The 22,934-nt window shown below is 41.6% G+C and overlaps 3 protein-coding genes across 13 annotated transcripts in view; 1 reads left to right on the plus strand and 2 right to left on the minus strand.

Annotated features, from left to right (window-relative positions):
- The window catches only part of LOC144285016 (uncharacterized), a 293,890-nt gene that overhangs the window by 50,197 nt on the left and 220,759 nt on the right, over positions 1–22,934 (minus strand). For 2 of the 11 annotated variants that reach the window (XR_013353385.1, XR_013353383.1), the window contains 5 exons: positions 21,208–21,265; positions 20,697–20,799; positions 13,690–13,819; positions 11,559–11,996; positions 11,284–11,361 (listed from right to left, as the gene is read on the minus strand). Coding sequence is in view for 2 of the 11 variants with exons in the window: in XM_077850242.1 (XP_077706368.1) it covers positions 13,767–13,819; positions 20,697–20,799; positions 21,208–21,265 (214 nt within the window). In the remaining 9 variants the exon portion in view is untranslated. Of the gene's footprint in view, positions 1–10,485; positions 10,587–11,127; positions 11,362–11,558; positions 11,997–12,119; positions 13,820–20,696; positions 20,800–21,207; positions 21,266–22,934 lie in introns of those variants that run through there. The other 9 variants (XR_013353387.1, XR_013353388.1, XR_013353386.1 and 6 more) reach the window with 9 other exon arrangements.
- Positions 7,990–9,728, plus strand: LOC144284998 (olfactory receptor 6V1). The gene has a single exon (XM_077850211.1). It carries the CDS (start codon positions 8,020–8,022, stop codon positions 8,983–8,985), a length of 966 nt encoding a protein of 321 aa, XP_077706337.1. The 5' UTR covers positions 7,990–8,019; the 3' UTR covers positions 8,986–9,728.
- LOC144285012 (olfactory receptor 6V1-like) lies at positions 16,536–20,205 on the minus strand. The gene has a single exon (XM_077850235.1). The coding sequence runs from the start codon at positions 17,910–17,912 to the stop codon at positions 16,965–16,967; it is 948 nt and encodes a 315-aa protein (XP_077706361.1). The 5' UTR covers positions 17,913–20,205; the 3' UTR covers positions 16,536–16,964.

The raw sequence follows: 22,934 nt of genomic DNA on the forward strand, positions 1-22,934 counted from the left end.
AGAAGTAACAGTGTTGTGGGGAATGTTTCTCTTTCCCACTACCCTCCATCCCAAGGGGGACTTAGTTACTGAGGTGTCTGTTCTTAATTAGCCCAGGTTCAGGGTATCTCTAAGCAATCAGTCTGGGGAGAATAGAACAAAATTTTAGTTATTCCCATTTTGACCAATTAAGTGTCAGAAATTTCCAAAGTTTTTGCTTAATGGGGATACTGGAAATATCACTAATCAGAGGCTTTTCAACAACAAGACTGTCTTCTCAAAGGCCCAAGTCTAAGTTTCAAAAAGACATCTCAGGCACTAAGCAGATCAGCCCTTCTGCTCTATATCCTAGACTCTTCCCTGATTCTCTTAGCTACTCAGAGAAAACATCCTCCCCCACCCCTCAATAAGACACATGACAATTGACCTCTAAAATATGTACAAATAGCCAAAAAAAGCAGGCATATTGGTCTCAGTGAAAGCCTTACCTTCACCAGAAATCTCGACAAAGCCCGTTTCCTCCTTCACTAATTTTACAGAGAGGCTCCTGCTCCTCACCCTATGTACTCGGCATCAGAAGGGGAGAGTTTCTGCCTCCAAATCTCCATTCTCTGCTATTGTCTCAGGTTTCCACTCTTCTGAACACATGTGCATCTGTATGCATTCAAGCAAGATTCCGCCAGCCATTTATTTCTATGTTGTGCCCATGATTGCCAGCTGGGCATTTCAAAGTGGCGACAGCATAAGGACAGCTAATGTAGGCAGTTATATTTACAACCTAGACAACTGACAAATGTAAATTGTAAGTCTGCTTTATGCTAGAGTGAGACAGAAAAAGTGACAGTTACAAAACATTTATCTGGATTTGGGATTTCACTTGAAATATACCTGTTAAATTTGAGAATGTCAATAGGTACAGAATGGTATAAATTGGGAATAATCTTCCTTCCCATTCCTCACATTGCCATGCTCAACCAGAGTGCCATATAATTTAGAAATTTCCTAAGAAAGTATTTGCACATTCTTTATAGAAAATGGTGTGGGAATGTGTTTTATGACATTTTCTCTCTCACTTAACAATATACAAATGATATTCTCAAAATAATCCATGGTTATACAGTAAATCAATGACAAAGGTGGCAAGAATATACTACGGAATAAGATGTCTCTTCAATAAATGATGCTGGGAAAACTGGACAGCTCCTCTGAAAGAATGAAACAGAACTACTTTCTTACACTATACACACACACAAAAATAAATTTAAAATGTATTTAACACAAAATATGAGACCCAAAACCATAAAATTCCTAGAAGAAAATATAGCCAGTAATCTCTCTGACATCAGTCTTAGCAACTTTTTTCCAGATATGTTTCCTCAGGAAAGGGACACAAAAGCAAAAATAACTATTAGGACTACACCAAAATAAAAAGCTTTCGTACGGTGAAGGAAACCATCTACCAAATGATAAGGCATTCTACTCAATGGAAGAAGATATTTGCCAATGATATATCTGATAAAGGATTAATATCAAAATATGTAAAGTACTTATACAAGTCAATACCAAAAGCTCCCAAATAATCCATTTTCAAAATGAGCAGAAGACCTGAATAGGAGACATTCAAAGAAGAAGACATATAAATTGTCAAAAGACAAATGAAAAGATGCTCAGCATCACTAGTTGTCAGGAAATATGAATCAAAACTACAATGAGATGACACCTCACACTTGTCAGAGTGGCTAGTATAAAAAGAAGAGAAAGAGATAAGTTCTGGCAAGCATGGGGAGAAAATAGAACCCTGAGTACTGTAGATGGGAATGTAAATTGGTATGGCCATTGTAAAAAACAATGTGGATGTTCCTCAAAAAATTAAAAATAGAAATACCAGGGATGCCTGGGTGGCTCAGTGATTGAGTGTCTGCCTTTGGCTCATGGCGTGATCCCAGTTCAGGGACTGAGTCCCACATCAGGCTCCCTGTGAGGAGCCTGCTTCTCCCTCTGCCTATGTCTCTTCCTCCCTGTGTGTCTCAAAAAAAATAAAAATACCATATGATCCAGTGATCCCATAGTAGGTATCCACACAAAGAAAACAAAAACACTAATTCAAAAAATATATATATGATCCACCCCATGTTTATTGCAGCATTTCAGCAATAGCACACACACACACACACACACACACACAGAGGAGTATTAGTCAGCCATAAAAAAGAATGAGATCTGCCATTTGTGATAACATGGATGGATCCAGAGGTTATTAGGCTAAGTGACGTAAGTCAGGCAGAGAAAGACAAATTCCATATTACTTCACTGTTATGTTGAATTAAAAAACAAAACACATAAACAAAAAAGTACAAATAAATACACAGACAAATACAGAGAATAAACCAGTGGTTGCCAGAGGGGAGAGGGATAGAAAATGGACAAAATGGGTGATGGGGAGTGGGAGGTACAGGCTTTCAGTTATAGACTAAGTTGTGGGGATGAAAGGTACAACATAGGGAACATAGTCAATGGTATTGTAATAGTGTTGCATGATGAGATATGGTAGCTACACTTGTGGTAGCATAACATAGAGTTGAAATCCTATGTTGTACCCCTGAAACTACTGTAATATTATGTATCAATTTTATCTCAATAAAACAAAACAAAAAATATACAATTAAACAAAAATTTTAAAAAGATAAATTCTCATATCAATACATTTTGCCTTCTTTTTTTGTATAGTATTTGTTTATATGAATGCCTCATTCTTTATTAGCTAGACCTCTTGATCAGTTTTTCCTGTTTACTCTTTTACTATGAAAAAAATGTTATAAGAGTCCATACATAGTATTATTTCTGGTACAAATCCTTAGAATTAGAATTTCCAAGTCAAAAGGTAGATATTTTTACCTATTATTGTTATTGAAACCAAGCTATCCTTCAAAGGTTTTGGATTGATTTGCACAACTTCTAAGACTGCATGATGAGAACACTCTTGATTTCCCCATCCACTACCATCCAAATTTATAACCAAAAGTTTATTTAACTTTCAAATTGAAGAGGACAAAATTAAGATATCTTAAGAGAGAAATCAATTGGAAAACTGAGGAAATAGAAAATCTTTGGAAGATAAAAATTACCAAAACTGACTCAAAAAGACATTAAACAACTGAAAATTCCTAAATACATTCAATAAATTGAACGCATAATTTAAAATCTTCCCACCCAGAAAACTATAGGTTCAGATTACTTTGCTAGTGCACACTATCAAATATTTAAGTAAGTGGGGTGTCTGGGTGGCTCAGCAGTTGAGCACCTGCCTTCAGCTTAGGGCGTGATGCCGGAGTCCTGGGATCGAGTCCTGCATCGGGCTCCCCGCGGGTTCCTGCTTCTCCCTCTGCCTCTCTCTCCGTGTCTCTCATGAATGAATAAACAAAACCTTTAAAAACATATATTTAAGGAAATAATAATACCAATTCTACACAAAATCTTCTAGAAAATTAGAGAGAACACTGCCCAATTCATCTTTTTAGGCCAGAATTATCTTAATACCAAAGACTTCACAAGAAAATAAATCTATAAAACAATATTCCCAATGAACATAGATGCAAAAATCCTTAATAAAATGTCAGAAAATCAAACCCAGCAATACGTAAAAATAATAGTATACTATAACAAAGTCATGACTTTTCTCCAGAAATGAAAATATTGTTTAACATTTTAGGATTAATCAATATAATTTCCCGTGTTAATGGAAGTAAAGAGAAAACCACATGATCATTTCAATAGGAGCATAGAAAGTATTTGATGAAAATTAACATTCATTAATTTAAAAACCTGAAAAAAAAAAGGAAACAAAAGAAATTCTTCCTCAAACTGTAAATTGCATATCACATAAAACCTAGCACTAACAATAAAATTTAATAATGAAAGGCTCAATACTTTCCCTTTAGGGAAGATGGAGAGGAAGGCAAGGATATCTGTTCTCACTTCAGTTCAATATTGTACTGGAAGTTTTAGCTAATGCAATAAAGCAAGATAATGAAATTAAAAGCATGTGGTTAGAAAATAAAGAAATAAATTGTGTATTTACATATTACATAATCCTATCTGTAAAAAAAATCCTAAGAAGTCCACAAAAAGGGGGAGCCTGAGGGGCTCAGTGGTTGACTATCTGCCTTTGGCTCAGGTCATGATCCTGGGGTCCTGGGATGGAGTCCTGCATTCAGCTCCCCACGGGGAGCCTGCTTCTCCCTCTAACACTGCCTCCCCTTCTGTGTCTCTCATGAATAAATAAATAAAATCTTTAAAAAAAAGATTTTATTTATTTATTCATGATAGTCACAGAGAGAGAAAGAGAGAGAGAGGCAGAGACACACACAGGCAGAGGGAGAAGCAGGCTCCGTGCAGGGAGCCCGACGTCGGATTCGATCCCAGGTCTCCAGGATCGCGCCCTGGGCCAAAGGCAGGCGCCAAACCGCTGCGCCACCCAGGGATCCCAATAAAATCTTAAAAGAAAAAAAAGAAGTCCACAAAAAAGTACTAGAACTAGTAAGTGATTATCAAGGTCACAGGTCAAAAGCTAAATATACAAAAATCTGTTATACTGAAAAACTAAGGGATATATTTTACAAACTATGTGCAAGAATTAAAGCCATAAAGCATTACTGAGAGAAATTAAAGAAGACCTAAATAAATGAAAAAAAATCTGTTTTCATGAATCAGAAGGCCCAATTTTGTTAGAAAGCCAATTCTTTCTTAGTCTAAAGATTCAACAAAATTTCAAAATCATAGGAGCCTCTTTTTTTAACATTGAAAAACTGACTCTAAGATTTATATGCAAATATAAAGGATTAGAATAGACAAATGATTTTTTAAAAAGAACAAAGCTTGGAGCCTCACAAACCTTATTCAAAGACTTACTATAAAGCTACAATAATTGAGAGTGTGTTATTGACATAATATCATGTAGATCAGTGGACATATACACTAATGAAATGGAACAGAGAATTCAGGCAGACTCAAAAATGTATCTTCAATTGATTTTAATAGTATATACTAGTGTTGAAGGAGGAGCAAAATGCTCCTTTCTATCATCATATCCTATTTCTGTCCAGAATAACCTAAAATTTTCTTTGCAATCAAAGCTCTGTCCTGAAAACTCAGTTGCAGACTCAGGTCCTACAGAAAGATTGTCAGGCCAACTCTGTCCAGCCCTTTGGGTCTTAAACATTTGGGACCCATTTGCATCATCTTCATGGGAAGATTTTTGCTTCATGTCTCTTTGTTACTACTTGTCTGTGGGTGGGGCTAAGTGACAACCACAAAGCCTGAACTTCTCTGAGGCGAAGGATTGTCACTCAGAGTTAACTGGGGAGCTTGATCATCTATCATATTGCATTCACCTTCATACCTAAGGTGTACATCTTCTCATAAAAGCTAGAGACAGGCCCTTCAGGCTGCCCAGTTCCCAACATGTTTCTATCAGGGCCTCTGTCTCCAAGAGGAAGATATCTCTTCTTAATCTTACTGTTTTGATTCTCCAACTTCTGCAAATGACACTAGAGAATTCCAACAAGAGGGCCATGTGATCTAGTGCTTACATTTCCTACTTCGCCTGATTTCAAAATCCTGGATCTGGGAGGGAGAGAAAAATCTCCAAATGAAAAATCTGTCTAACCCTGACTGCTTTCCCAGTCTGCCATAATTCCAGTCCAGGAAGGGTCAGAGAGCAGGCACCGCCATGGAATCAACTTAAGCCGTCAGCTGCTTAGGTATATCTAGGTCTCTATCTCTTTCTTCATCAGATCTTTATCTCAAATATTACTTCCTTAAAACACAAGACTTCTCATTATTCTAAGGAATAACACCAGTGGCTTATAATCCCCAGAGGACTTTTTGTTTTCTCATCATTCCCCTGAAGAACACCCTGCTGGAGTCTGTTTCCCAGCCAGTATAAGCTCACCTCTAAATCACATCAAGAATCCAAGAATTGGAGACATGATGAGTAGAGAGAACCAAGAACACTCATCCTTGAGAGAAAAGGGGCAAAGACAGCACCTTTCCCCTCTGGTCTCCAGAAGAACTTCCTTTCCATGTTCCTGCCTCTCACCAATGTTGCTGCTGTGGGCTTTGTGGTGACACAGGGTAAGCCTTTAATTTAGGAAATTAGCATAGGGTTGGAGATATTGTAGCTTGTAGAGCCACTCACCTAGCAGTGCCATTCCAACTGTATAGAAGTCCCTTTCCACTCCTGCCAACTGTAAAACAGTACCCAAGAGCAGCGAGCCACATACCTCGGTGAACCAGTTAGGTGGAGTGACCTGATTAGACAGAAATCCCTAGACATGAATTTCTTAATGTGAGCAGCTCAGTAAGACACTTAGAGGCTAAAGTGAGTGGCTTGCATATGTGCTCCTGTGCAGCACAGGCATAAGATGGGGTATGAATTTATCAGTGCTGGATATACATTGTAGACCTACTGTTAGGCTTTATCAGTAGAATGGGTGGAAGCTAACGGAGGGACAAAGCCTCTTCTTTAAATTGGAATGTCATTGCTTGTGGCCAAGTCATAGCATCAGGCGAAACTTTTGTAGGGCCAGAGTATAACTATACACAGCTTTGCTCTTTCCACTTCTGACAGTTTGCATATAGTGTTTATTAAATAAACTTAATCAGAAGTTTTTTAAAGCATCCTTTTAGCGAACTTGAACTTAAATTCTAAGGGAGCCTAAAGTTGTGGAAATATGTACATACACATAAACACACACATTTACACACTCCACATGTTGGCCCTAAAGAAGTGTGGAGAGATGATGGACCAGAAAAATGTGAGGTCATACAATAACAATAACAATGACAACAGTGGTTTGTGGAGCACTTGGTATGTGCCAGTCACTTACTAGGTAGTTCACCCATTTAATCTTTGCAATAGCCCTCGAAGCCAGTACTATCATCGGTCTTCATTTTATAGCTGAGTAAACTGAAGTTCAGAGAACATGTTATAAAGAGCAGATTCATGTTCCACACATAAGTTTCAGCTCAGAATTCAAACACAGGTTCATAGCTTGTGCCCCAAACCACCATGTAAGAATGATGGAGTCAGGAGGGGAGGGGAGATGCTGCAGGAGCAAAGCGACACCATGAGGTAGGATGCTAATGATTTTCTTTTTTTTTTAAGATTTTATTTTTATTTATTCATGAGAAAGACAGAGAGGAGAGAGAGAGAGGCAGAGACACAGGCAGAGGGAGAAGCAGGCTCCACGCAGGGAGCCCGACGTGGGACTCGATCCCGGGTCTCCAGGATCAGGGCCTGGGCTGAAGGCAGCGCTAAACCGCTGAGCCACCAGGGCTGCTCAAGATGCTAATGATTTTCTAGTCACTGGTAAGATAGTCACCTGGTTCTGAGGCTTATCTCCATGACCCTGTTGTATCTTTTCAACTCTTCATCTTGGCAAGCACATACTAGAGCCCTCCTCCCAAGAAAGCTAATTTATCAATTCAAAACTCTGACCTTCCACTAATTTCATGGTCATAGCTAGAGAAATGTGAATGAATGAGGCTCTTCAATAGAGAGACAGCCCAGAAAGACTTGAGGAGACCCTCCAAAAGGAATCTTGGTGCATAGTCTCTGAGTCATGACACAGACACCTCCAGCACCAACCTATGCTCCAGGGTTTCAGGGTGACTTACAAGAATTCTCTCTTTCCATGTTTCCTCCCCTCCTTATCTTTTTCTGTTTCTCCTTCTCACACATTTGGTCTTCCTCTTTTAATTCTGTGTTCTTCTTTTGTTTCCTTCTTTCCTTCTCCTAAAATGTTGATGTCCACCACTTTATTGTCTTTCTTAATCCACTCTTCTCTGTCTCTCTCCTTATTAATGGCTTTCCATGTTTTAAGACCCCTAAGTCTCTGATTCTCTCATGTTTCCATGTAGCTATCTCTCTTTCTATTACTAACCACTGACTTTGTCTTGCTCTCCCTGTTCTCTCTTTGTTTTATGGTCAATGACACCCTTTCTCTCTGTCTTACTATCTCTGTCTCTTGTTTCCTTTCTATGCAGGGACCCAGCTCCTGGATCATGGCAAATCTGAGCCACCCTTCTGAATTTGTCCTCTTGGGCTTCTCCTCTTTTGGCAAGCTTCAGGTTCTGCTGTATGGACCCTTACTCATGCTTTATCTTCTTGCCTTCGTGGGAAACACAGTCATCATAGTCATGGTCATAGCAAACACCCACCTACATACGCCCATGTACTTCTTTCTGGGTAACTTTTCACTGCTGGAGATCTTGGTAACCATGACAGCAGTGCCTAAGATGCTCTCAGACCTGCTGACCTCCCACAAAGTCATTTCCTTCAATGGCTGCATGGTCCAGTTCTACTTCTACTTTTCCCTGGGTTCCACCTCCTTCCTCATCCTGTCAGACATGGCCCTTGACCGCTTTATGGCCATCTGCCACCCACTGCGCTATGGCACTTTGATGAGCTGGGCTGTGTGTGTCCGGCTGGCAGGAGTTGCCTGGGCAGCTCCTTTCCTGGCCATGGTGCCCACTGTCCTCTCCCGGGCTTATCTCAATTATTGCCATAACAACATCATTAACCACTTCTTCTGTGACAATGCACCTCTGCTACAGCTGTCCTGCTCAGACACCAGGCTGCTGGAATTCTGGGACTTTGTGATGGCCTTGGCCTTTGTCCTCAGTTCCTTCCTAGTGACCCTCATCTCCTATGGCTATATTGTGACCACTGTGCTGAGGATCCCGTCTGCTAGTGGCCGCCATAAGGCTTTCTCTACATGTGGGTCACATCTCACCCTTGTCTTCATTGGCTACAGCAGCACCATCTTCCTTTATGTCAGGCTTGGCAAAACACATTCTGTGGAAGTCAACAAGACCGTAGCCTTGGTGACATCGGTCCTCACTCCCTTTCTCAATCCCTTTATCCTTACCTTCCGCAATGAGACAGTCAAGGCAGTGCTACAGGGGCAGATGCAGAGGCTTAAAGGCCTCCACAAGGGACTATGATGAGCCTGAGGAAACTGGCCAACTTCTGTCCAGCAGGTCTATGAGGATAGGAGGCAAAACACGAGGCTGGGTGGGAAGACCACTGCTGAATCTCTTCAGGTTGTTTCCTCTGTGCTTCTGTGTGATAACTACAGGGAATCTTCAGTGCTCAGTGTCTGGCTCTCACAGGCCACCATGGAAGTGCTCCCCACACCCAATGGCAGCTATAAGAACTCTAAAAATAGCCCAGATCCTGGGGATCCAGAAGTAAGACTTTCAGTACCAGAACATACATGAGTTTTCCATTGAAGAACAGCAGGAAGTATTCCCTGATCAAGACATATTATCCAGCCCAGGGGTGTGTGTGTGTGTGTGTGTGTTAAATTCCTGAAAGCTTTGGGATGAAACCTCAGCTCCACTGCCCTTCGTTCCTAACTATAATCTGCAATTTTAAAAGCCCTCCAGTTGGGGCACCCGGGTATCTCAGTCAGTTGAGCAGCTGACTTTAGGTTTCAGTTTAGGTCACAATCTCATGGTTCATGAGATTGAGCCCTACCTTGGGCTCCACACTTAGCAGGGAGTCTGCTTCAAGTTTCTTTCTGGCCTTCCCCACTGACATATTTCTCTCTATCTCTCTCTCTTCCCCTCCCTCAAATAAATCTAAAAAAAAAAAAAAAAAAAAAGCCCTCTTTGTTACTTTGACCCCAGACTCATGGCTTTGTTTGTTAAGATTTTATTTATTTATTCATGAGAGACAGAGAGAGAGAGAGGCAGAGACACAGGCAGAAGGAGAAGCAGGCTCCATGCAGGGAGCCCGACCCCGGGTCTCCAGGATCAGGCCCTGGGCTGAATGAGGCGCTAAACTGCTGAGCCACCCGGGCTGCCCAACTCATGGTTTTTTTCTTAGCTTTCACTTATCTGGATTTTCTAAAACGGCCCCAAATTAAAATATTCTGACAGGGGGCACCTATGTGGCTCAGTCTGTTAAGTGTCTGACTCTTAATCTCAGCTCAACGCTGGGACACCTGCACCCCGATGTTTCTAGCAGCAATGTCCACAATAGCCAAACTGTGGAAGGAGCCTCGGTGTCCCTCAAAAGATGAATGGATAATAAAGATGTGGTCTATGTATACAATGGAATATTCCTCAGCCATTAGAAACGACAAATACCCACCATTTGCTTCGACGTGGATGGAACTGTAGGGTATTATGCTGAGTGAAATAAGACAATCGAAGAAGGACATTCTATGGTCTCATTCATTTGGGGAATATAAAAAATAGTGAAAGGGAATAAAGGGGAAAAGAGAAAAAATGAGTGGGAAATATCAGAAAGGGAGACAGAACATGAAGGACTCCTAACTCTGGGAAACGAACTAGGGATGGTGGAAGGGGAGGTGGGCGGGGGGTGGGGGTGACTGGGTGACAGGCACTGAGGTGGGTACTTGATGGGATGAGCACTGGGTGTTATTCTGTATGTTGACAAATTGAACACCAATAAAAATAAATTTATTATTAAAAAAAATGGGACCCCAACAATGCTGAATTTCTGTTGAATGGGCTCTGACCTTACTCCAAATGTCTGGTTTCTCATATCATGTGCTTCAATTCTTCTAAATAGAGTTCTGTTCAAAAATTCAAAAAAAAAAAAAATCTCAGCTCAGATCTGGATCTTGGAGTTGTGAGTCCAAGCCCCATGTTAGGCTCCATTCTGGGCATGGAGCCTACTTAAAAAATATATTTTATATTTTTATATTAAAAAATATATATATTCTGCCAAATTGTCTCTGCAAATACACTTTAATTTACCAAACTACATTTCCCAGAAAACTACGATGAGAGTACTCCTAGCTTCACTTATTTTAAGAGAAAAACTATAATTTACCAAAAATGCCAAGATTTTTACAAGTCTACTATGTGGAAATAAACAAGGCAGGGAATTGTGGGCTTATGTGGTGGATACAGAGTGTCTAGCTCTGGAGCCATGGCTCCCGTGGTTCTTATTGTGTATTTCCGGTATCATCTCAGGCTAATGTCTTTCCCCTAAAAAAGGTGTCCCTTCCTCTGACTTGCTGCTGCTGTTGCTCTGATTGATTTATTTTCTCTAATTATCCTATGCTCACCACCCCCAAAGAGAAAATATTTGCAGAATAAATGGAAGGAGGATGAAAAAAGTAAAAATAATTTTACTGATAATAATTTACTCATATATACATATTCATATACATATTATTCACACTTTCCAAACCACTTTATATGTGTTTTCTACTTGATTTTACCCTCATCATAATTCAGTTAAATAAAGATTCACTGATCACTCACCATGAACAATACACTCTGCTTACCACTGGCCATTAAAGATCAAAGAAATGTGAATTCTAACTTCAAAGATTTCTCCATCTGTGAGACAGAAGAAAAACCATAATGAATTTTAACATATTTTGATAAAGGATTCTTTTACTTTTAACAAGTGCCATGAGAGCCCAGAGGGGAAATGCTAATTCTTGGGCTGCAGCTGGGTAGTTCTGAGTCACTAAGGAATAGGGGAAATCTAGTTGAGAAAAAAAAGAATTGATCAAAATCATGGCAGAACTAACAGTAGTAGAATCTGGTTCTTCAACCTTTTCCATCTCTCCATCTTCAGAAATTCTTCCAGTCTGATCAAAGTTGGATTAACTAAAAGTTGGAATCTCCAGGATCTGAAGCCATTCCATGTAGACTCCTCTAGCCTCTTATTCACTGTAAATCCATCCAGTTCCCATCCAATGTATACACTTGTAATTGCAGTAATTTTAGTAACTGCTTCATAACAATAGTTGTTTGTTTAATATCCATCACTTGAAAGAAACATAGTGGGCAGCCCCAGTGGCCCAGCAGTTTGGCGCCTGCCTTCGGCCCAGGCTGTGATCCTGGAGACCCGGGATCGAGTCCCACATCAGTCTTCCTGTATGCAGCCTGCTTCTCTCCCTCTCCCTCTGCCTGTGTCTCTGCCTCTCTCTCTCTCTCTGTGTCTGTCATGAATGGATAAATAAAATCTTTAAAAAGAAAAAAAGAAACATACTGTCAGAAAGCAACTATAGCTTCAGTGTCACTTTTAAAGATTTGTGTTTCATTTATCATAATAGTATCACAAACATTTGAAAGATACCAAATCATGCTTGTACATGCAAGAAATATTTTTATTCAGTCCATACATAATGTTAATTGCCTGGCAGATTCACACTTCCTTTGCTACATAGGTTCTCCCCACCCCCACTTGCTTGCTATCCAAATGTAGAGCATTCCTATGAAAACTTTCTTAAGTTTAACTGGCATAAAGCAAAGAAACAATTACCATTAATTTGTATGGAAAATGTTTTAAGCATTCCCAGATGCAAAAAATAATCTTTTAGGCTTTTCTGATATCTTAGGACACATCTTGCTAACAGATGCACAAAATAAATTGAGATAAAGCACAGATGCTCACTCAGTTCAAATCTTTGGCAGCTTGATGCTGAGCTGCCAAGTGTGGTTCCTGGCAAGGAGCTTGGTGGTGCCACGCTCATTGCTTGGGGTGTGCACTACCCCTGCAGCAGCTTGCTGCAAAACAAATGCTGAAAACTAGTTTCACTTTTTACCTTTTCTCGTAGAAGTGAAAATCCTCTTACAGTTTCTTTAGGTTAGTGAAAACAGGCACTAATGTAGGTCTTTTGTTAAGGCGAAGTGGTGCAATGCAAACTTTCAAAAAGCAGGGGGACACTTTTAATACCATGTTACTCAGGAGATGGGAAACATTGATTTCGTTGTTTGTCTACATAATTCCAGTAAATTCATTTGATAGAAGGCAGCAGCCTTCCCACTCCACAGGATTAGCTTTCAATGGGACATAATTGCAGGGGGGGTAGGAGGACAAGATTGTTTGTAACACCTAGAACTGATTTAAATATAGGTAGAAACAGTGGCAAGATTCCATGACAATGCCTGCCCTACCCCAAGGAACCCTCCATTTGTCTGACATTTCAGCCCCAGAGATACTGTGTTTTAGTAAGCAACTATTAGAAATAGCGGGTTCCGAATGGCTAACATAAGAAGCAGTTGCCATACATGTAAATTCCAGTGGAAGCCAAAATGCAGATTCATTTCTTCCACTTGGCAGGACAAGGAGCAAGAAATTAAGAGTATGGAAGTTTTGATGAGGGAAGATAAAGGAATTAAATCACTTTTCAAATAAAAGTCAGGCTTGGGTCCTGCAGGGGTCAGTAGGTAGTGTGAAGCCCCTGCATACATAGAATTTTGGAAGTTTGGTAAGTTGTAAAACCCTGTAAGGCCAAGTTAGAAAAATTTCAATGTTGTCTATAGAGAACCATGTTCACATCAATCTAGTTCACCAATTCGTTAAGCTTTCGATTTCTTAATGTAAAATCTGTTCCTTGCAACAATGCTTCATTGATACTGAAGAAAGGAGGTAATGGTCCAGTGGTCCGCTGGTAAACATTTAACCGCATCTCTGCTTGGAGAATCTACTGTGGTCCAGCACTGGCCTATTGCCCTGGAGTCAGTTTCACCCCCATCTAATCCAGTTTCAAAGTACTAACATGACACAAACAACTTCAGTAGCATAGATAAAAGTAAAATATAATGAAATAATTAGGAGTTTTGAATTTTTATTTTTTTAACATAATCTGTTTGATTATAAGTTTCTACCATTTAATTTTTCATAATGTTATGTTACATTCCTGGATACTTAACAGTCAGTTCTCAAGAGGGCTCCAGAGCATCACTGTAGCATTCCGCCTCTGGGTGTTCCCTTGGATCCTGTTTTCCATTCAACCAGCATCTCTTGCATTCTCCTTCCCTTGAGTCAGATACGTGCCAAGTCCTATGAAAGCAAACGTCATGGAATTATCCTTTAACAGAACTTTTCCTAAGCTCTTTTTTTTCTAAGCTCTTTTTGAACTTACTTAGTTCATGTTCAAAACTATAAGCAATAAAATTCCAGACCACCGCAGCAAAGAAAGGGGCCACCTCACAGCTGGGAGTGCACCATCCCTAGACTTGTTTCCCAGCAGGCCTCCCTGCTGACCTGAGAAGTGTGCTACAGAGGGGATGCCTAACCCAGAGGAGGTGTGCCTGGGTGGCCTGTGCACTCCCTTGCATTTCCAAAAGCCAATGATTTCATCACATCATGATTCTAAACCTGGGGAGACTTAACTACATCCACTTTGACTTAGAACTGGTGTCCTCAGATTCCTTCCAGGAAGATGGAAAAGCTTACCATCAGTATTTTCTGGATTATGTCTTATTCAGGAGTCTCATTTGACATTGTGCACACCGAGGGTCCCTGTCACATTAAGACAAATGTATGGGGATCCCTGGGTGGCGCAGTGGTTTACCGCCTGCCTTTGGCCCAGGGAGCGATCTTGGAGACCCGGGATCGAATCCCACGTCAGGCTCCCGGTGCATGGAACCTGCTTCTCCCTCTGCCTGTGTCTCTGCCTCTCTCTCTCTCTCTCTGTGTGACTATCATAAATAAATAAAAATTAAAAAAAAAAAAAAGACAAATGTATGGAACCAAAACATCTCCAGGTTATGTCCACACAGGATTCTAACAGAAAAGCAGAGACTGGACCATTGGCCTAAGTCTCTCCAGAAGTTTAAAGTCATACAAGGATGAAAATCTTGGGGCCTAAATCCTGGTTACTATCTCCAAAAAATAGGCCCTGGGGTGAAAGTCCTCAAGGAAGGGTGGCTCATCAAGTGGTCTTCACAGTGTAGACCAAGGGCTTTTTTATACAATTTCCTGCTGAAATGTCCACCAACAGACCATCAGCACTCCTCAAACAAATATCAGTGTGAATGTGAATCACCCAGGTGTCCTGTTAAAATGCAGATTCTGATGCAGCAGGTCCAGGGTGGGGCCCGAGATCCTACATTCTGTACTCCTGGAAATGTCAAAGCTATGCCAAGGATCACACTTGGAGGAGCTGGGGACCACAGGCAAGTTTATGGAGAATGTCATGCCTGTGGGATGCCGTGGGATGGGGTGATTACCGTGAGGCCTGGGCTAACTATGCCTTCCCAATCTGACCAGAGATCTCATTGCTAAGACAACGCTATGAAAAAGAGGCAATAGATGGCTGCAGACGGCTGATTATTTTTAATTTTTTAAGAGAATGTGCAGAAATGAGAGTAGCAGCAGGAAGGAGATTCTCAGGAGGAAAATCTGAGTGGATGTATGTGCTGATTATTTTAGAAGGAGAAGCTGAAGGAAAGTGTTTGCATATCAGAAGGAGATAATTGCTTCCCATTTAGTTCTTTAGTTTCTCACAAAGTTTGTGAGGAGAGTAAGTAATTAGTCCCTTGAGAGGTGGAGGAGAGAAAGTTCTCAGGATGAAAACTGTTTTCCCTGCCGGTCTTTTGGCGGAGTTAAAAGTATCTGCCCCTTTGTGGAAAGGCCCACAGATGAGAATGTGTCCAATGGTAGTTTAAAAAAAAAAAAAAAGGCATAATTGGAGGTCAAACTCCCTGGTCATAACCAGATTCTCATGGGTGGTGCACCCTGGATGTTTCCCTCTCCCCATCCCTTTCTTCACAGCTGTGGCTCTATGGGGTGGCCTATCCACACTGCACATAAGGACCAGGACCTCTCCTCTAGATGTCCTGTGGGCAGAGCTAGCTTCAGAAGTAAGAAGTTTGCATTTACTCTTCATCCTGTTCTGCAAATCCCAGCCCAGTCCAAATTCAAGCTGGTACAAGAAATCAGATACTAGAGCTATTCCCACTCCCACCATCTCCCCCTGACTTCCTAACCATTCCTAGATTGCCAGGGAAAGCCTTCCCTCAACAACTCCAGTCTCACTCCGTTTCTTCCTTATTAGCTGGCTTCTACTGTCTTTGCTTTACCACCAGGACCCTCGGTAACCTCCTGTCTAGGCTGCTTCCAGGAAAGCCAACCTCAGAGGGCCCTTCCTCTGGGAAATGGATCCTTTAAGATTCTATAGGAGAAGAGTGGTAGTAGTGCTTGTGAAGGGGAAGGCAGCCAGTCTGGGAACAATGATCTAGCTTTCCCTTCTTTCTTGAATGCATGAGGAGAGTCTAGGCCTCGGGCTTTCATAACCTCTCTGTGTAAGGGGCTGAGAAAGTGGCCCCCAAGAGTCATTTCTGTTTAAAGGCAAGAGATTTTGAGGGGCTGGACAGGAGAAGTGGGCAGCTTGTGTGTAAGTAGTGCTTCTACTTCAGGAGCAATCCCAGAGAAGGGGTCCCAATGGGAGGCCCAAAGTTTCTTCTATTTGAGGGATCCCAGCCCTTTCGGCTCTTCTCAAAGAACCTCCCACTTTCATAACCCTATTGTAGATTCTGAAGCCAGCATGAGAAAGAAATACATCTCCCAAAAAGTTACAAAGAACATAAACAAAGGGGCACCTGGGTGGCTCAGCAGTTTAGTGCCGCCTTCAGCCCAGAGTGTGATCCTGGAGACCCAGGATCAAGTCCCACATCGGGCTCCCTGCATGGAGCCTGCTTCTCCCTCTGCCTGTGTCTGCCTCTCTCTCTCTGTCTCTCTGTCTCTCTCTCTCTCTATCTCTCATGAATAAATAAATACAATCTTTTTTAAAAAAGAACATAAACAAAACTAAACAGCCAGACTGGGAAGGAGAGATTTTAATAGCACATTTTTACAATAATGGAAACATTTACTGAGTTTTTACTGTGTACCAGGCCCTGGACTGAGTTTTATTTGGATGATCTCTTTAGTTGATATTACCATACTGTTTTCACTCCAAAGCTCCTTCAAAATCATCTATTCCTTGTCTCAGGCTGACAGATACTTGCCTTTCTCAGGCTCACAGATACTTGCCTTTGAAACATTCAGATAATGTGAGCTCATTAGCTCTTTGTAGTGAGTGAGCAGACTTCTGTGGGGGTGAAAGAACAGGGAGAAACTGAGGCACTCCAGTGTGGGCATCTGGATGCCCACCTGCAGTGGAGGGTCCTTACTCCTGTGACTTGACTGGTCCTGGGTCTTCTCATCTGTGAGCTGCTGCATCTCTGAAGCGGAGTCTTTTGGTCATATCTTCAATGACCTCCTTGAACTTCTCATTCCGGAAGGTGAAGATGAAGGGATTGAGGAAAGGGGTCACCACTGCAGTCATCAGAGCCACCACCTTGTTGAGGTGTGTGGAGTGGCCCTTGCCTGGCCTCACATAGATGAAGATGGTGCTGCCATAGCCCAGAACCACCACAGTGAGGTGGGAGGCACAGGTCGAGAAGGCCTTCTGGCGCCCAGAGAAGGAGGGAATTCGCAGCACTGCAGCCACAATGAGGAAATAGGACACTATGATCAGCATCATGGTGGCCAGCACAAAGAGAAAAGATAAGAAGAAATCCATGCGCTCAATGTGGTGGGTATCAGAGCAGGAAAGCTTGAGAAGTGGGGCAGAGTCACAAAAGTAATGGTCGATGATATTAGGGCCGCAGAACCAGAGTTGTGTTTTCTGCAGGGTGGGGGAGATGATGGAGACGAAGCCAACCACCCAGCAGACTGCCACCAGCTTCACACACACTGGACCATTCATGATGGTTGGGTAGTGCAGAGGGCGGCAGATAGCCACGTAGCGATCGAAGGCCATGACTGTGAGAATCAAGAAGTTGGTGGAACCCAAAGAGAAGTAAAAGAAAGACTGGGTCAGGCACTTGGCCAGGGAAATGGTCTTATGAGTAGATAGTAGGTCTGCCAGCATCCTAGGAACCACAGTGGAGGTGACCAGCATCTCCATGAGGGAGAAGTTGCAGAGGAAGAAGTACATGGGTGAGTGGAGGCGGGTGTCAAGGCATGTGAGGGTGATAATGGCCAGGTTCCCCAGCACAGTCAGCACATATATCAATAGGATGAATGCAAAGAGGAGGATCTGGAACTCATGGAGATGTGAAAATCCCAGCAGCACAAATTCCCTGACGATACTGAAGTTACTCATTACACTCGATGCCAGTTCTCTATTCTACCTGTGAGAAGCCAGGAAATCTTAGTGGGAATGTTCCATCAATCCCTTTCTTGACTATGCTCCCTGATGGCTGGCCTGGCTCCCCAAGAGTACTAATTGGTATATTCCCAAAGGGCAAGAACTGACAGGTTCTGACTGACAGGTCTAAGAGTTGGACACTTCCACGTTATCAACACTTCTAATTCATTCTCTATTGTATTCCATTGCTCATCATTCTATTTAGTGCATTTGTTAAGCTCCAACTCTGTATAAGATATTTGGTGGGTCTGGTAAACATTTTCTAGCTCCCATGTTTAATGATCATTCCATCGTTAATAATACTTGCTGTTAGCTGAGTTCTTTCCAGGAGCCCAGAATTGTGCTAGGTACCTCATCCATTACTTCTCTTCATCTTTTGTGTTCAATCTCATCTTCTTTGTGGTCTCTGTGACATTTTAGGCTACAAATAACCCATTTTTGAAATTGCTTCCACCCTTGACTACAAGGACCAGCCAGTCCAAGTTCTCCAACAGTTCTGACTTTTCCTTGTCTGGCTCCTGGTCTTTTTTGTTCTTCTTTTATCTATTCTCTCCTCCAGAAAGCTCGCTTCTTCCCTAACTAGAGCAATCTTGAAAATGTAAATAAATCTCTAATCTGCATTCTTGTTCTCAACCCACATCTCTGATTGCCTGCTGACCACCACAATGTACTCACCATGTGTAAAAATACACATGTAATCCTCCCCTCTCCCAAAGCCAACATCATGGTCGTGGTTCCCCAATCCCCCAGTCATCCAGGCTTGTCATCTGGAAGGGATCTCTGGGTTTTCCCTTCCTTCTTCTAAAACACTTGAACCACCATCCTTAGAAATATTTTTAACCCAGCCCTCTTTCTTTTTTCCATAGCCCCCAAGTTCAAGAATTTGTTTTCTCTTAATCATTGTAACCACATTCTTTTTTAGGGAGGAGGTACAGAGGGGAGAGAGACAATCTTAAGCAAGCTCCACACTCAACACAGAGCCTGATGTGGAGCTTGATCTCACAACCCTGAGATCATGACCTAGCCTGAAATCAAGGGTCAGAAGCTTAATCTACTGACCCACTCAGGCACCCCTGCAACAGCATTCTTAATGACTTTTTTATTTGTAGTTTTCTCTATATTTAACCTATACATACACTACTGTTATGTTTATGTTTCTAAAATATTATGTCCACAGGCTCTTTTTTCAATAATCTGAGACAATGTGATTTCATTTATACATTACTCTCAAAATCGATTAATCAAACTAGCTAGCCATCTACCTCCATACAGAAAAAGGCTAGAAGGATGTATTTTAAATTATTAACAGTGTCTATCTTGGGTTATAGCCAGTTCAATGTATATCTATATCTTTATCTTGTTTTCCGAATTCTTTTCCTTTAAATGCATATTTCTTCAGTGATGAGAAAAAAAAAAACAACTTTAAAAACCAACAGTAACATCTATTCCTTCTCTTGTCTACTAAATCAAGCACATACTCCCACTAGCAATGACAGTCTTGCACAGCTTTACCCACCTACCCCTCCAGCCTTACCCTCACCACTTTCATACCACACACCTTGGGCGATCACCAGGCTGGACCACTTCCATTCTCCAAATGTTAATTCCACCATGTTTTCATAAACTTTTCCTTATTGTTCTCTATGCATAGAATACCTTGTCCTGCCTTCTTTGCCTGACAAATTCTTACCTACCTCCTCAGGGACTGTCTCAAATGTCTCTCCTTTAAGAAGCTTCATTCCCCATTCAGATGTGAACTCATTTTTCCTGGAATTCCCAACTGGGAAAGTTCTATATCTGCCTTGCATTATAGTTATTCTTATGCCAGCCTTATTTCAAACATTTATTTTTTAGTGGCAGGGCTCTCTTTCCATCTTTATAGCCCTCACAATACCTAGCAACATCCTACACAATGTAAGTACTTAGTAAATGTTAAACAAATGAATAAGTATATCTATTAAGTTTTCATTCCTAGTCCTGAGAAGAAAAGTTTGCCAAATGGAAACACGTGTTCTTTAAATGATTATTTGTCTGTGTGCCTATGGGCTTTAACAAAGTAATGAGGCAATCATGACCTGAAAATTTCTTATCAGAAAGGGAAGATGAAACCAGGTGTGTTTCAGAATCCAATCCCAGAGGTCCTGGGCAGTACCATCTAATCAAATACAGTACTATTTCTGCAGCAAATTACATGAATATTTACATTTAATGGAACAGATAGAGGCTATAAATAGCCTCACATTAGTAAGTTCAGATCAGGTTTAGCTGTCTAATTAGTTCAACACAAAATTAGAAAAGAAATTTCAGTTGTCGGGAAGCCCTGGTGGCGCAGCGGTTTGGCGCCGCCTGCAGCCCGGGGTGTGATCATGGAGACCGGGGATCGAGTCCCACGTCGGGCTCCCTGCATGGAGCCTGCTTCTCCCTCTGCCTGTGTCTCTGCCCCTCTCTCTGTGTCTCTCATGAATAAATAAATAAAATCTTAAAAAAAAAAAAAAAGAAATTTCAGTTGTCAAAACAGTTTTGATACAGCCTTGTGGTTATGGAGTGGTGAATGGGGAGACCTCATGCACTGAGTGCCACCAAGCACTGGTTTCTGTGCTGAGACAAAGCTGTGAGACAGTAACTGCCTCCACATCACAGGTAATAAAAACTGAGGCTCAAGCTGTTTAAAGATCTCAATCCTGAGTCATACCATTTATAAATGTACATGGATTTTCCAGGATTTTCTAACTCCAATACCTATTTGTTTAGAGTGACTGCAATGCCAAATATACGGAATCTTCAAAATTCTCAAACACCATATCAATTTCTGGACAGAGGATCCAAAGCCTATTGTGTAGGTCTGCAAATAGAGAAAGTATTGAGTAAATGGCAAATTAAGAAATGTATTAAAGACTAAATTTCCATGATCTGCTGTTGATTACCAGCCATGAGAAAGAGGCAGGGAGGGTGTCCCTTTTCTTGCAGAAAGGATCTAATCTGGATCTCTAACACTGCAGGACCAGTTAGAGGTTCAGCCCTCAATCCTCCTTCTCTTTTAAGGGAGGGGAGAAGCGGGGAGGTCAGGTCCCTAGGAGGCTGCTGCTCCTCCACTACCACTTCCCTGATTGTGATCTCTCCCTATGTGGCCCCATATTGACATGTATCACATTCTGTGGGTGTCATAAATGCCTGAAAAAGAATAATAAATTCAACCCATGGGCCTATTCTGGTTTATTCACCATCACCTGAAGAGCAGTATATTTCTTACCTGACAGACGTCTGTGACATAGCATCTGGATGTTCCACAGTCTAAAACACTTGAAGTCCTAGAATCAGATGTGAAAGAGTTGATTCAGGGATGACTTTGTGGTCAGGAATACTCCATTCAGTGCAGCAGGCTTTACTCTACCCCATGCTAGCTGATGTTCTTTGCAAATGGATTTCCAGAACAGCCCCCATTATTGCACACTCCACTGAACCCATTTTGCCTTCCTCCTCCAAACTCTCTCCAGGCTATTAGACATTTCACCTTAGACTTTTATCTTCCTATTCAAGATCTTGCCTCCCTCCTCAGCTTGCATGTCTGGTGCCCTCCTATATGTCTATCATGTACTTCCATCCCCTTCATGTTGTTTCTACACTCTGGGTTACCACTCGAATTCCAACTCAGTGATCTGGCCCACAGCTCAGAACAGGCCCACAGGAGTATGTTTTAGAACCTGATGTACTTATTGAATAATTTTACATCCCAGGTTTTGATTTATCAAAACTGATTGGTTAATACAAACAAAAATTAACAGGTAAAGTTCAACATGAATGTCCAACTAGCTTTCCACTGTATCTGGGTCTTCCACAGAGCAGATTTTCCTCAGGGCAGCCTCCATAGTACCCCTTGGAGCATTCTGCTTCCTCTCTTGCCTCAGACAACCTCTCTAAGGTCCAGGGGTCCTGTGTCCCACTGGTGGAGAAAAACTCATCTCCTCCTATCAGGAGCCGATGCAGTGCCCCATCAAAACAGACCAAAGGCAGCCTTAGCTATCACAAGTAGACTGGCCAAGGCAAGTCCAAATCCTTTGTGCTGTAGGTTCTATTGTTCAGATCACCGTACAGTGTCAACTAGCAGAGAGCTCACCTGTCTCTGTATAATAGCCCTCTAGAGACTTGGAACTCATTTGAAAGTCCCCTTGTTATGCATCTTATTGTCTAACCACATCAACCCTCTCAATTCTTCTGACTGTATTATCCTTACACTTTTTGACTTTTGAAACAACTTTCCCATCCTGGAATAGCTCTCGTTTTTAATAATTGGGAATTCATTGGAGTTAGCAGTATCATCACCATGACTGTTTGTAGCAGTGTTTGGTCACCAGTGTTCTGAGATATGCCTAGCTTCTCAAGTGAATGAAGGAGGAGAGGTGAGGAATGGGAAAGAAAGGCAAGCAGAGAAAGTAACTGAGTATCCCCTTATCCACAGGCTTTTGTAAGGGCAGATGACAGAGTAAACAGCATAGTGGGGCAAGCAGAGCAGTGAGCAACAAGAATTAAAGGCTCAAAAAGAAGACAGAGATGCATCAAGACGAAATCCAGACAGAAATTTCCTTGAACCTAGGTCTCTTAGGGAAGAGCAGAAGGAGTAAAATGGGACAGAAGACCCCTAGGTCTTTCCCAAGAGAGATAACACAATGGATCAATACAGGGAGTGGAGTCCTGTCAAGAGATTCATTGCTGTACCTAAATCAGCAATAGCATAGTGAGCAATAGGACACAGGCAACTCAAATCATTTATCCATTCACTCATTCATTCAGAAAAATATGATTAACAGTGCCATATACCATGGGTGTTCAAAGTACAGTAGCGAAAACAGTTCATGCCTTACAGACAAGTTGGAAAAACAGTCAGTAAATAAGTATAAAATGAAAAACCATGACAAATGCTATGAAGGCATGAAAGAAACTGAGAGGGAGGTAGGGAACTACCAGTGATAGGTCTCATCC

This window comes from Canis aureus, chromosome 15 (genome assembly GCF_053574225.1).
Source record: "Canis aureus isolate CA01 chromosome 15, VMU_Caureus_v.1.0, whole genome shotgun sequence".
NCBI classification, from domain to species: domain Eukaryota; kingdom Metazoa; phylum Chordata; class Mammalia; order Carnivora; family Canidae; genus Canis; species Canis aureus.